General features: G+C 41.1%; 1 protein-coding gene across 1 annotated transcript in view; it reads left to right on the top strand.

Annotated features, from left to right (window-relative positions):
* Window positions 1-13,837, top strand: part of LOC121898365 (large neutral amino acids transporter small subunit 4-like) — a 30,856-nt gene extending 17,019 nt beyond the window's left edge. Inside the window, exons 6-14 of the mRNA XM_042413366.1 lie at window positions 2,160-2,252; window positions 2,445-2,578; window positions 3,082-3,293; window positions 7,094-7,237; window positions 7,864-7,990; window positions 8,126-8,258; window positions 8,683-8,756; window positions 9,382-9,505; window positions 9,676-13,837. Of these exons, the coding sequence (XP_042269300.1) occupies window positions 2,160-2,252; window positions 2,445-2,578; window positions 3,082-3,293; window positions 7,094-7,237; window positions 7,864-7,990; window positions 8,126-8,258; window positions 8,683-8,756; window positions 9,382-9,505; window positions 9,676-9,837 (1,203 nt within the window). The 3' untranslated portion in view covers window positions 9,838-13,837. The remainder of the gene's footprint in view (window positions 1-2,159; window positions 2,253-2,444; window positions 2,579-3,081; window positions 3,294-7,093; window positions 7,238-7,863; window positions 7,991-8,125; window positions 8,259-8,682; window positions 8,757-9,381; window positions 9,506-9,675) is intronic.
* Window positions 13,838-14,471: the final 634 nt, after the last annotated feature.

Genomic DNA, 14,471 nt, shown 5'->3' on the forward strand with positions numbered 1-14,471 from the left:
ACTATTTATTTAATTATTAACTATATTGCAAGGTTCTGCGCTTCCAAAAAAAGTCACTATCCTACCTTCAGCCAAAAGAAAAAATAATACCTTCCCTCTTCTCTGACTCCTTTTCACCCTGAAAATTTTCATAAAGTCCCTTATTTTAAGAATTTTCCCAAGTGTTGTAGTACTAATAGAGTTCTTGCAACACCCTGGACATAAAAAATGAGTCATTATCACAAGCTAGAGGATAAAGTGCTTGAACGTTAGTGGTCAAATCTGAACCTGTTGACTCTGCATAGCTATCATGAGTTAGCCTTGATTCATTATGCACAAGCTGAGTTGGCCATTTGTGTCTCCTCTCCTCTTCTCTCCACCAATTGGGCCAAAGGTCACCCATCATACCCCGATGTTGTCAGTCTGTCAGTCTCCTCCTGTCAAGTGTCATAACTGGATTCTTCCAGTCGAGCGCTGCTCCAGAGAAACAGGAGCAGAGAAATTCGGCGCCCTTGTTATTTTGGAAGTCATAGCAGGGGCGTAGTGATTTTCGGTGCTCACCTTTGGTCCAATTAACCCGGAGAGAGACGTCTGTGGGGTGAGAGGGTTCAAGCAGCTGCCTAACAAGCTGCACCCCTGCTGTGAACACAGCGGCTGGATGGACGAGTGGATGGACACATGAGGAAAATGAGAGAGGGGGAATTTTGAGCGCATTTTCGCTATTTATGAACCATAATAATGCTTCTACTGAGGAGTTATGTCCTCATTTTTATCTCCCTGCCTCCGTTCATCCACTGCTTCATTCACTGCTGTTGACGAAGAGTTTGAGTACCTTTAAAGTAAATCAACTGACAAAGATGATAAATCTCTCAGCCACATTTTGCTCTCACACTCTGTTGTTTTTTGCTCTCTGTTTTTGACTTCCTGAGGAAGGCTGTTTACAGTTTGAAGTTGACTAGTGAAGAACATCGTGTGCTGTTGTCTAGAGTTGAGGGTTGAGTGTATTACGCAAGACTCTCTGGATTTTCTCTCTCTGCTTCTTTGCTTCAAATGCTGGAACGAAAAACAGTGCAAAAAACACATGCCGCAGCACAGGGTGTACTTTGTGGTGAAAGCTTATCAATAGTCAATAATGTAAAGCAGCAGGGTTAGGTTTTTGCCTGCATATGTGAAATTTGACATCTTTTTGTAGATTATGGAAGGAGAAAATATGACAAGAGATAATTGTGAAAGCTAACATGCTGTCAGAACAAAAGAACTACATCCAATTATAGATATAATTTGGGCTGCATAGTGTGCAGTGTGCATTACGTATGGAAGGCGTTTCATGCCAGCGTCTTGGCGTCAAAGGCAGAAAACTCCTCATTTTTATCACTAGTGCACAGAGGTGATACACTTCAGAGGGCTTTTAATCCGTGCTAGCGGTATAGCTCTTGGGATGGCAATGTCTTTTGTTTGGTTCACCACTTTTGTCCAGTCTCTAAATATCTCAACTATTAGATGGGTTGCCATGAAACTATGTGCAAACGTTCATGGTCATGATCCTCTGACTTTTCGTCCAGCACCGCCAGCAGGTTGACATTTGCTATTTTGAGTAAAATGTCTGGATGGATCACCATGACATTTGGTTCAGCCATTCATGTTCCCCTCGGGATGAATTATAACAACTTTGGTGACCCCCTAACTTTTCCTCTAGTGTTGTCATCAGGTCAAAATTTGGATTTTTCCAGTACTTTGGTTTATGAACAAATACCTGCAAAACTAATGACATTCTTTTAGTCATGAGTGCTTGTGCTACATTACATTGCTACATGTTTGTGCTGACATTAGCATTTAGCCCAAAGCATTGCTGTGCTAAGCACACCCTCACAGAACCTCTAGCATGGCTGTAGACTCTCAGCCGTTTCTCTTCCTCCACTGTGACATTTGAGAAGCGCAAGACCAATCTGTGCTTCTGCATGGTGTGTTAGAAAGGGATAATTGATTTTTTCTCGTTTTAGGCCCCACGCTAATAGTTTTTCATGGTGGTGTAAATCATATTCAGATGTTATAACGTGGTCAAGATTGAGATTATCCACCGTGTTTTCAATTAATCTGTTGACATCACGTGTTTTTGTGTGTTTTCATGTGTGATTAAGTGTGTAGTCTGATCCCTGCTGTTCTCTCTGCTCTCTTCTCAGCTGCCCAACATGTTTGGAGACCTGAGGTCGACCTTCATTGCCCTGATGATTGGATCCTACGCCTCCTCTGCTGTCACTTTCCCCGGCATCAAGGTAACATTTGATTTATGCAGCCAATTACATCAAAATCCAAAACATAAAATCTGTTCTCACCCATTAGATACGGTTTCTTCCTAAAAACATGATGCAGTTAGTAAATCAGAACGAATTACACTGCTACCTACCATGTGTTATCGATTCTCCATTATGATGTATTTGTTTGGGGTCCTGTCTGCCTGCTTGTAGGTGATTTATGATCTGGGTGTCGCCTTCATCACCATCCTGCTGGTTTGGGCTGGCTGCGCCTGCCTCGTCTTCCTCAACTGCTTCGTCAACTGGCCTCTGGAGCCCTTCCCTGGCCCAGAGGACATGGACTTCACGTAAGACTACTTGACTACTACAAACTCTCTCTGGCACACATACAAAGGCAGATACACATTTCTGTAGCCTCCAGCTATCCTTTCTAAGCAGCCATTGTAACGTTATTAGCTAAACTCAGTTTATATGTGATGTAAATTGATTCCAGCTGTGTGCCGTCTGTACAATCTACATTCTCCAGAGATCACCACAGTCCTACACACACATACAGGATTGCATAGACATGCATGTTCACACACTCAAGCACACTAAATCCTAGTTTAATGCAGCGGAGGCCAAGTTAACCCTAAAGACAGGAAATACCATAAAACCAGAGGAAGAGCTGGCTTTGCTCTCATTCACCTGGATCTTTTGTTTCATCCCGTCCTTTCCCTTTACCTCCCTGTCTTTGCTGACATTTTTTGTTATTTTCTTCTTCCTGTTTTAATTGAACAGTTTACTGTGCTCTGTGTCTTGTGCTCACAATTATCTTACACTTTCTCCTCTCCTTCCACCATTCCCTCAGGGTGAAGATCAAGTTCAGCTGGCTGGGCTTTGACCACAAGATCACAGGGAAGCAGTTTTATCGGCAGGTGACCACCGTGGGGCGGCGTCTCAGTGTTGGCAACTCCATAAAGCAGCAACACCAGCCGCCCAAAGACCTGGCTTCACAGGAGGCCAACAAGCTGTGCCTGTCCACCGTTGACCTGGAGGTGAAGTGCAAGGCCAAGGAGGAGAGTAAGTCTGAAACTGGAGATCAAACTTTAATAGTTCTGGGAGTTGCTTTGGGAATCTGTAGTAAGGCAGTAGTAAAAGTAGAAACCAATTGGTAAAGTTTAAATTTAACTGTGTAGGTGCTGCTTGGACAACTTCTGGTATTGCACTCTCCATACAAGCCCATTCACATTTTTTTTCATGGCCTTTATTGCCATCCAAGACTGGAATTCCCAACATGCTGCTGAGAGAATGTCACAACAGCTGCCTGTGTCTGCAAGAGAGACCGAATCCTAATGGTAAAACAGAGCTTTTCAAAAATTCAGATAAGTCAACATAAGTGCTCCTTTGTGCTCTAATGATTCAGTCTCAAGCAAAGACAGTCCCACCATTTTTCACGTCCCCTTTGCCAACTTATGAATATTCATCTTATGGTTTTCAAAAGCCGGTCTGCTGTTAGAGTCGGCGTTGTGAATGAAGTGAGCAGGAGAGTACATCTGTGCCAGATCTGTCTGAAAGCTCCATGATGGACAAAGGCTTTCGAGATAACAGTCCATCCCATGGTCCTGGGGAAGAATAGTAATATGAGCATGTTATAAAGTGCTCCATTGGGACCCAAATCATTAAGCTGCTTCTGTTCTCTTAATGTATATGTTTGTAATTGATTAAAGCTTGGCAATATGAAATTATTTAATATTAAACACCATGATATACAACACAAGGTAAATGTGGCCACAATCCCATCCCCCTGATATAAGTTTGACACCAAAAAAGTATTAATTATGATTTTTACAATGTACTGTTTTTATTAATTTACTTGTCATATTTTTGTTACTTTTCTCCTGACCCAATTGTAAAAAAAAGAATTTGCCACGCTGCCAGGAATATAATTCTGGTGTAGAAATACTAAATCCCTTAATTTCATTTTGATTTAAAGCTGCACAATTCAATATTTTTTACATTAACAATGAGTCAAATGACTTTGTGTAATGTGAAATGCGTCGCTCATAGTGTCAACTCCACAGATAATAATCACCTGACTTTGCAATTCCTCTCAGCTCTACGGCACGTTTTTTACTCTTTTTGTTTGTGGTTTTGGTTTTCCGGCACACAAGCTACACTCTTATTAACCTCATTGTAAGCTGCAACTGTATGTTATCAACACCAAACATTGGCAAGACAAGTTAGTGATTAGCTAATGAACTTTGTGGAGCACTTAGCCACCGAGATAGAACTTGATGAAGACCAAAAAAGAGTGAATCGTGGACTTATATTCATCACAAACACGACTCCAAATGTATGCTTAAGTTGCACCATGCCTGCTGGAACATCAGGGTCTGACCTAGATCTGTACACAACAATTAGGCACAAACACAACTTACATCCCAATGGTACCCCTTAAATGCCCCTTTACCTCTGCCCTACATCCACACTAAGCTAATTTCTGTTACCACTACACCTCCAGGTCTCCTGAGGCCCTCCCACTTTCCTCCAGCCCCTCTGGTTCTCCCATACTGGGGTCAGGGACTCCCAGCAGGGGTGGCCTGGTTACTCCCCTCTTGGTCTCTTTGGTACCAAATGGACCGTGGAATCTGTTCAGACCCCATTCTTAGAAAAGCCGCTCAGCAGGTGTGGAACTGGCTGGCAGGGAGCTCTAGAGAAGCATTATTGTGGGTTGAAGGCCAAGCATCAGCTGGTCGTCTGCATGTGTGTGTGTGTGTGTGTGTGTTCAGAGTGCAGTCAGGATGCACATGGTTGGTTTCATAACAGCTGGACATGTTCTGTCTGCCAGCAGATTTAAAGAGGCCCATATTACACACACTCATAAACCGGTTTCTCTCTAATTTGATGGCACCGGTGAAGGTTTCAGTGTATTTAATTATTAGTTGTTGTGTCTTTTCGTCATATCTGTTGAGATTTTAAGCGCCTTTTGAATTTGAATTAAACACAAATCATGTAGCTGTACTGACACTCTCAACACAGTGTACTAGTTTGGTATACAAACTACATCCTGAGCCAGCACTGAAGACGGGCAGAGAGGGTCTTTTTCTACTTCTTTGCTCAGATTTTTAAGTCAAAATGAAATACATACTGTGTACTTTGTGTTTCTTATTGCTCAACCTCTTCAAGACCTTTTTTTTAAATCTTGAAATTGATGGTTGTCAGGTTGCTTTTTATCATATTATAGCTACTTGTGCCTTGATCAATGCAGGAACAATATCAAACCACGCATTTCTTCAGCCATGCTTGTAGTGTGGCTTTAGGGATGTCAGTGTTGGTTGGTCAGGCCACCACTTCGGTCCAGATTGAAATATCTCTACAACTATTGACCTTTCTTGTTACTCCATGAAATTATTTGGTACCGATATCCACAGTGCCAAGAGGAAGAATCCTAATGACATGTGATCCCGACCAGCAGGTCAAAATTTCACTTATCCAGTCAAATATCTCAAAATGTAATACATAATTCGGCCTAATATGTTGTACAAACATTTGTGGTTCCTGACAATATAGCCTACTGACTTTGGGGATCCTCTGTCTTTTCCCTTAGTGCACTGTATGGTTGACATTCATGATTTTGAGTGAAATGTCTCAACAAACTGTGATGCCATTGTGAGTTTTCATGTGTTGTGCTAATTAGCACATCAGCTTGCTGACATGCTAAGCTGACATGGTGGTCAGCGTAAACATTACCTGCTAAGGTTAACATTCACAATGTTAGCGTGCTGATGTTAGCATTTAGATAATGTTAATGCAGTCTCACATGACCACTATTTTGACCAGAGGCAGAAAGACAGATAGGGTGTTAATGTAAAAATGGCCTCATGCTCTTATTCTAACAATTATCAAGCAATGCATGTTCATATAAAAAATTACAATGCCTTGCGAGCATGACTTGTCACCAAACAAATCCTTTAATTAAGCCTCGGATGGATACCTGTTGTTCTGGGTAATAAACCCAGCTCCATCTGTGCACCAACCATTAATTGGTTTGTCCAGCACTTCACCATATGGGCTGTTGTGTCCATTTTCTATTTATATTCACAAGTTAGATTAATGATCAACTTGCCCTAGAATCCTCCTGTCATGTCACCTATAGTTTTACCTCGTTGACATTTGATCTTTTAAAATCCATCTCTTGTGAGTCCCCCAACTTTGTGGAAGTGCAATACTAAATCATTGGGGTATCCTTTTAATATGTAATTTTTAAAATCTTGTCCAGCAGTGGGTGTTATATATTCAAGGGTATTTTTGTAACCTGACAGATATCTACTGCCTGCCCACAGTGTTACAGTGAAACAACATTCAAATCCAATATTTCCACAGACTCTACTCTGCTGTTCTTCTTCTTTTTCACTGGAACATATGTAAAGCTTGTGGCCTGCACAGTCTATGGAAATATTGGATTTAAATGTTGGTTTTGCAAACATTTTAACGGTAAGGCAGTAGATCTATGATATCACAAAAATACCCTTGAAGATACAACCTGCTGCTTGATAATGTAAACGTTTATTTTTGTACATCAGGAACACAATATAACTGAATAACCGAGTAATGTACGGTTAACCCCAGTGTTTGGGAAACTCTTGGATACTTTGATACTTTCAAATTAATAATTATTTTGTAAAAAAGACAGTGAAAAATAATGTTAAATAAAAAAAACCCATTTCATTGTAAGTCTTCATGTTGCTGTGTTCAGAGAGGGATCTCTGTACTAGGAAATGTGAACACAGACTTGGCTATATCTGATATTTAATAAGAAGTCACAGATTTGATCTAGCCTTGACTCTAATGACTGTTCTCTTCTCTCATTTCCTCTGCAGCTCAGTCCTTCATGAAGAGTATCTTCAGTCCCATTTTCCTGCTGAGTCTTGTCACCATGTGTGTGACCCAACTGCGCCTCATCTTCTATATGGGGGCCATGAACACCATCCTGGAGTCACTGACAAACAGAGACCTCAGTACAGGTGTGTGTGTGTGTGCTTTTGCTTGCACATAGTGGATTAAACTCTACTCAAAAACACAGATTATTTTATCTGAATGGTTTCTGTTTTTTTCCTTTAACATCTGACCATAGCCTTTAATTGTTGCCCTGGATGTTCACTCCTTAGACTCTTTTCTCTCTGCTCCATGACAACTAACAGTCCTCTCTCAGCTGCTTTTTGCTCAGCTTAACTGCCTTTATTGTTTGTTTTTAACTCCCCTCCATCTCTGTTCGTCTCCCTTGCTCTCTGTCTTTTCCTGTCATGCTGGCTTCCTGCTGCTGTTTCAGTGGAGAAGATGCAAGTGGGTAAGAGACTTCAGGCTGAACTTTTAAACTTCTAACCACGTACATTCTTCAGCCTCTCTCCTCAGCTGTCTGTCCTCTTTATCTGTCTTGTGAGAGCACAACGTCTGGGGTAAAATTTGTGGTCACAACCCATAAAGCCCCTGTAACTTCCACAAAACTGTCTCTATATCCCTTACAATGTCTTTGCCTGTTTCTATGTGCACACTCCTCCAAGCTACTCATCCTACTCGATCCCAGTTCAACAACTTGAAGAATAGCGTAAAACGATGATCCTAACTTTCTGCACTGTTGTCTGTCTCTCAGTGAGTGTCTACGCGTCCATCTTCGGCGTGCTCCAGCTTTTGTGTCTGATCACCTCTCCTGTGATTGGCTACGTCATGGACTGGAAACTCAAAGACTGCGAGGATGAGAACGAAAAGTGCACCAAAAGGTGAGGGTGCGCAAAAATCACAACAAAGAAAAAGAAAAACATATTAGTGTTGAGAAAAAGATCATTTCTGATGTTTACTGTTAATTGAAATTACCAAATGTGAAGAAGGTAATGTTCTATTGTCTTTTCTATCAGAGAGCCCGGTCAGCCCCGTCGCCCTGACAAAACAATTCAGAAGATCATCAATGCCACTAGAGCCTTCATCTTCACCAACCTCCTCCTGGTTGGCTTTGGAATAACCTGCCTCATCCCCAGCCTGCCCCTTCAGGTAGGCAAACACCCACACTGGTGGATAGAGAGCTGTTTTATTGGTTCCTCACATATCTTAAGCAGTTAGAGTCCTTCAGAGATTAAGGCTCTTTCATGCTTTTTGAGGATGCACATTTCCCAGCATGTGCTGTTGAACCCCTGAGTCTCCTTCAAAGGGGGAGTTAACACTGCAGAGAGGGAGAGACTGAGAGATGTACATGATGTTCAAAAGGGAGCAATTCACATGGCAATGCAGTTCCTGATGTTTCTAAGTGCTCCAGTGACACCTACTGGACAAAAGAATCATTGCATGTTATTTACTTGTTCTGAATCAGTCTCATTTATCAAAGATGAAAGCCATTTCACATTGAAGACACGCAAGCTGTGAACTGACCTGGTACCTAATAGAATCTTTTTTTTCCCTCTTTTCTCCTTCTCTTCAGATTCTATCCTTCATCCTGCACACTATTGTCAGAGGTTTCATCCACTCTGCAGTCGGAGGCCTCTATGCTGCTGTGTAAGTGTATATGTTCAAAAGCTAACAGCATAACAATGCATCATAATACCACAGACTATACCATTTATTATATATATATATATATATATATATATATATATATATATATATATATATATATATATATATATATATATATATATATATATATATATATATATTACATGGCCAAAAGTATGTGGACATGAAACATTACAACCATTTGTGATTGTTGAAAATGAGATTCCAAAACCATGGACATGAATATGCTGCTATATCAGCCCACACTCTTCTGTGAATGCAGGCTGATAGATTTTGGAAACTGGCTGCAGGGATTTGTGCCAGTTCAGCCACAACAGCATTAGTTGGGCTGAGCACTGATGTTTGGGAACGAGGCCTGGGGCCCATTTCACCAAATCACAAGCTGCGATTTGCAACATGAAATAAATTCCTTTGTGTTCATTTTGACACGCTTCTTAATCATAGTTGTGACCCATGCGTGAGTGTGTTAGAGCTTTTTAGGACTTGCAAATTTATCTGAAATTTGTTCACCCTAAAGGTGTTGGCTGGGGTTAAGGACAGGGTTGGGTTAGTGATAAAACCTTTTTAAACTTACCATCTGAGACATGTTGTTTGTTCACTGCAGGTACCCATCCTCCCAGTTTGGCAGCCTGACGGGCATGCAGTCTCTGATCAGTGCTCTGTTCGCCCTGCTCCAGCAGCCTCTCTTCATGGCCATGATGGGACCCCTGGACAAAGACCCTCTATGGGTAAGATAACAAAAATAATTGGATATTAGCATAAGTGAGTGAAGGAGCAAATGCAGTGGAAATGATTCAGGCCTCCAGGGGAGGTTAAAGCTCTCTTAACATTGGAACTGTGATATTTTGTATTTTTGGCCAATGCCAGTGTGTCAGTCTGACCCTCATGTTGTCTTTAGGTGAATGTGGGCCTGTTGGTGCTGAGCATGCTAGGATTTTGCCTGCCCTTGTACCTGCTGTGCCACAGCCGCCACCTCCAGCGCCTCAGAGACGAGCAGGACGAGGATCCCAAGATTTACGTCAAGATCAACAATGGCAGCAAGCCCGAGGCCTTTGTCTAGACAACGAGGAAGAGTTCTCAAAAACTGAAGAGGACAAGCCAAACTAAAGAGAGAGAGAAGAAGAGCGGGGAAGGGATAAATTCATTCACCCTGTCTTCCCTGTTGCTGCGGCGCCTCTCTCAGTTCGTCTGCACTCACAGATGACTCACAAATCCCTTACATTCCCCACACACACATTTTCACACACCATTATACAGTACTGCCAATCATATTTGGTCAAACATGACTGCACAGTGCACATCACTGTGACACCCAGTTTCATCTTCCTTGTTGCTATACACTGTGAGAAACCTGGCACACACACACATCTTTTCTAGCCACTTGGAGGCTGAACTGGGGAGAAAATAGACTAATGGGAGAAAGAAGCAGTGACAGACTCATTATAACTCCCCAAATGACTCCTCTTCACATCTTTTCCTCACTCTTGCCAATTTTGATTTATGTGCCGTTATGTCTTTCACTGTTGGTCGACTGGTTCAACCTCTGTCTGTCTGTCCTCCCACTTAAAAAAAAATGTAAAAGAAGAAGATGCCAGCCAATGGAAAGCCACAGTGAGGAGATATCAGAGTGACAGTATTGTGCTTTTGAGCCACCTCACGTAAAAACTGGTGCGTTATGAACATGAACATGCCAGTAACCATCATGACCTTTGCTTTCCGACTGGTCCAGGTTTGTCTGTGGTTCTCTGATGCATGATTCGCCCAGTAAATCTTTCTCAGACAGCGCAGTTTTTAACGGAGCTGCCTGTCGTCTGTTTAATTTGAGGAAGTCCTAAAGTGGCACCCTAAGTCATGGCATCTCTGCTCCCTCCTGTGCTCGAGGGCATTAAGATGAATAAGGCTCTACAGACACCAGTATTGGTAGCAGCTCAGTGGATCAAAATACACAGTTTGAGTGATATGATGGCTTTAAAGTTGGTCAAGAAAACACTGCAGTGAGAAACTGGTTTTTAGCATTAGATAAACTACACTGCATGCCAGAGACACTGCTGGTTTTATGTTATATAACTTTTTCACTAGTGCAGGAAGACACACTCAACTTGCCATGTCGGTCCTTTCATGTGTTTGTATCACTGGACTGTATCACATTTTGAATATTTGTTGTTTTTCTCCAATGTATTTACTTGCAATATGATTGCAGATGTGTTGTTAAAATCTTTGTTCCTTATATATGATGGGACAATGTGGAGAAAGAAATGTGTTTAGAGTAGGTAGACGGGACAAAGATGACGTAATGTGTTTGTAAAGGTTGGAGTGGTGTAGAGGTTATTCTACCTGCTACACACATGAAATTGAAAGTCTTGATTCATTGTAGCAATAAGTGCTTCTGTGAGGTGCTGGGCAACATGTAGACATACAATCACACACTGAGGCAAAAGTGTTTATTTTATGGACTGTATTTCTAAATCAAAAAAAGGTGCTAATTGAATCACAGAAATGTGTTTGCATTTTGCTTTAGGGGGGAATTGAGGTCACTTTACCACAAAGGCAACAATTTGCCATCAAATTTCAAGAGCTAAACAAACGTTGTAATTTTTGACACAGAGGATTCCAAAGAACCAATCGAGTTTACTAATGTTTATCACTACTCTGGTCTTGGTTTCCAATCAGTTTTGTGGTAATTCTGCACTGTAACACAAAGTGCAACCACAGCAGCAGCTCTGGGAAACTTGAACTCACCTCTTACAGACACAAAGGGAGACTTAACACACTTGAAGGCTAGCAAGCTGATAAAGACACATCACTCCAGCTTCTCATAAAAACTGGAATGTGATGAGACTCAATGCAGCCAATAGAGTCTTTGTCTGTGAGAGAAAAGCCCAGAACAGAAGCACGGGGCATGTGGAGAAGGAGATAGATAGATAATAATCACTTGTTGGATTCAGTCTACTGACTTCAAATGCCATACGGTGAAGCTCCTCAGATATTTTCTGCCTGGCAGTAACTCACAGAGGCACTTCCAAAGACAGCCATGATCCTCAGAGTGCCTCTCTATGTGTACAGATGATGGGAGGAGTTGATCTAGGCAGGATGTGGCACACCCAGGCCCTCTCTCCCTTCATCTATCTATCCATCCATCCATTGCTTTCATCCGCTCATTCATCCGCAAATATGTCTTGAAATGATCACCAGTGACAGGCTACAGAGCTGAGAGACAAGTGTCTGCTGCCATCAGATGCTCCCAATGAATGACTAAGTGAGAAGTGAATGGCACATGATGCACTTTAGACCTCTAAAATGGACCTCAGTTGTGTATTTCTGAATAGCCTGCCCCCACTGTATCGTACACACAGTGCATGGCTGCTTACTAGTGGTGCATGATGCAAAGAATGTATACTCCGAGCTTCAGATGTAGATTTGTAATTCAGAACATGGGAACGGAAAGATGCTGTTATTTTTTTATATTCACAGAAAAGAAACTATTGCTTCACATGTTCATTATATCGCCTTTTATGTGCATGGACAGTGTGGCAGACGCTTGTCTCTCAGTTCAGCATGGACATAACCAATCAGAGCTGTATTCTGTATTCATCCTTATTAAACTGCATGAGTTTGTTACCTATAAAGGTGCAAAGACAAATGTATGGAGTGAAATGAGTGCCGTAATTATTTAAACGTGTTATGTGAGAGTGACATGTGTGAGCTTTAGTGAAGTGGAAAAACAAATTGTTCACTTGTATTTAAAAGTTTTTGCATAAGCAAAATACGTTCACAAACAAATTGAATGTTGTTAATGCAAGCCTGGTGGACAGTTGTGTAGAAAAATGAAATCATGCAGAACAAAGTAATGAATTTTCGCACAATATCTATCACCAGTACGTTTTTTGAATATGTCAATATCCCGACCAAGGTCAATGAACAAAAAGTGGATCCTTTTCAATAACCTTACTGTGCAGGAATTCATTACATTCTTTTGCATTTTTATGCACTAATTTATGTTTTTTGCCCAGACCCTCATTTCTAGAGAGAAGTGATGAAAGACGAATCAGATTTTTTAAAATTCATCAATTTTCATTTGTTCTTTGTAGATACAAACCTACATTTGATGAAAAAAGGAGGAAAAGTGTGTCCCTAAACACCAATTTTGTACTTCAGATACAATATTGTAGATTTGTGCTCTGAAACATACAAATGTGAATTTATTTGCTGTGAACAAATCTTCAATTAGTGTACTTTTTTTTTCATGTCACAAAACCGTATCCACGGGTGTCAATCTTAAAACACATGTAAGAAATTACGGCATTAATTTGATTCCATAGAGTGTGTCTATTAGCAAACTGGTGTGACCTGTAACTGACGTCCATGTGGCTTGGCATGCTGTTAAGATGAGAGATAAAGGGCAGGTACAGATATAGTCTGATGCAGTACTTTCCTCCAGCGCTATGAATGTGGGTGATGATGGACGTTGATTTTTCATTTGCCTGGAAACCCTTCTTGAGATAAGTGATGAGTTACCAGGTAAAAACTTCATTCCCTCAAAATAGGGAAACTATCAGCACTTTCCTTCACTGCCGTACCTTAAACGACTCACTCTGTCCTTGACACCATCACCTTCCCGGTCTGATATGATTCACCCCAACCTCCCTAGGATAACGTTTCTGCAGTAGTTTGGTTTATTGATTGATGTATTGATGAATTGTTTATCATCTGAAGATGAATCCTAGTGTCCACTTTTGCTCACGGGTGTTTTTATGGCTGCTTGTGATGATAGGAAACGGGGATTTCAGCTGGAACACCGACGCCTTGTTTCCCTCCCCTTAGCATGAACCTTTTGTGTATTTTTCTACCTACCATAGTTTTGTTGTCTTTTATTTAGCTTTTTTTTTCTTCTGATGTTTACAAAGATTTGTATTTTCATGTTCTTATATTGTATATTTGGTTTTCTCTTGTCTTGTACCACAGTATAGCCATTGTCATTGACGTTTCAAGTCATGTTTCAACTGAAAGACAAAACGACAGATCAATATATGAAGCAAAATAAAGACAATAATTTGTATAAATGTGTCTCTTATTTCAAATGGCAGACATTATTGACGGAAGGACAATACTTTCTCAGAGCAGTAGGGGTCACACTCTCACTGTATTTCTAATACTCCTGATCTCTAGAGTAGAACATAACAGAGGTATCTGCTGCTTGATAAAAGATATGTAGCAGCATTTTGTAGGTAAACCTGATGGGCAACCACAGTACACATGCAGTTTCTTCAGAACTGTCTCCTAATCACAGAAGAACATCCTACGTGGAGACAAACTGTCTGAGGTGTCACATAAACAGGTTGAACCAGAGTTGACAGATTGTAGCCTGCCTATACTGGTTTTACCACACTGGGTGTTTTCACACATGTACACAGTTCTGTATAATACCCCACCCTCTTAGAAGATGACAACTTAGCCCAACATATCCTTGTACACCAACTGATGCTGGTAAATAAAATTATTGGCAAGCTTGAGCATCACAACTCTCATGATAAGGCAGGCAGCCACCTGTATGAATGTAACCTCACAAGCATCACATTTGTTAGGCTCACGAGGATCTTTGTGTCATGTGAGCTTGAAAATGTGGTAAAGTCCACTTTGAAACCTAAAAGGCATGTGATTTGCATCACAACAGATAGTGTCAAGTCTGACTTTATT

This window comes from Thunnus maccoyii, chromosome 6 (assembly GCF_910596095.1).
Source record: "Thunnus maccoyii chromosome 6, fThuMac1.1, whole genome shotgun sequence".
Classification (NCBI taxonomy): domain Eukaryota; kingdom Metazoa; phylum Chordata; class Actinopteri; order Scombriformes; family Scombridae; genus Thunnus; species Thunnus maccoyii.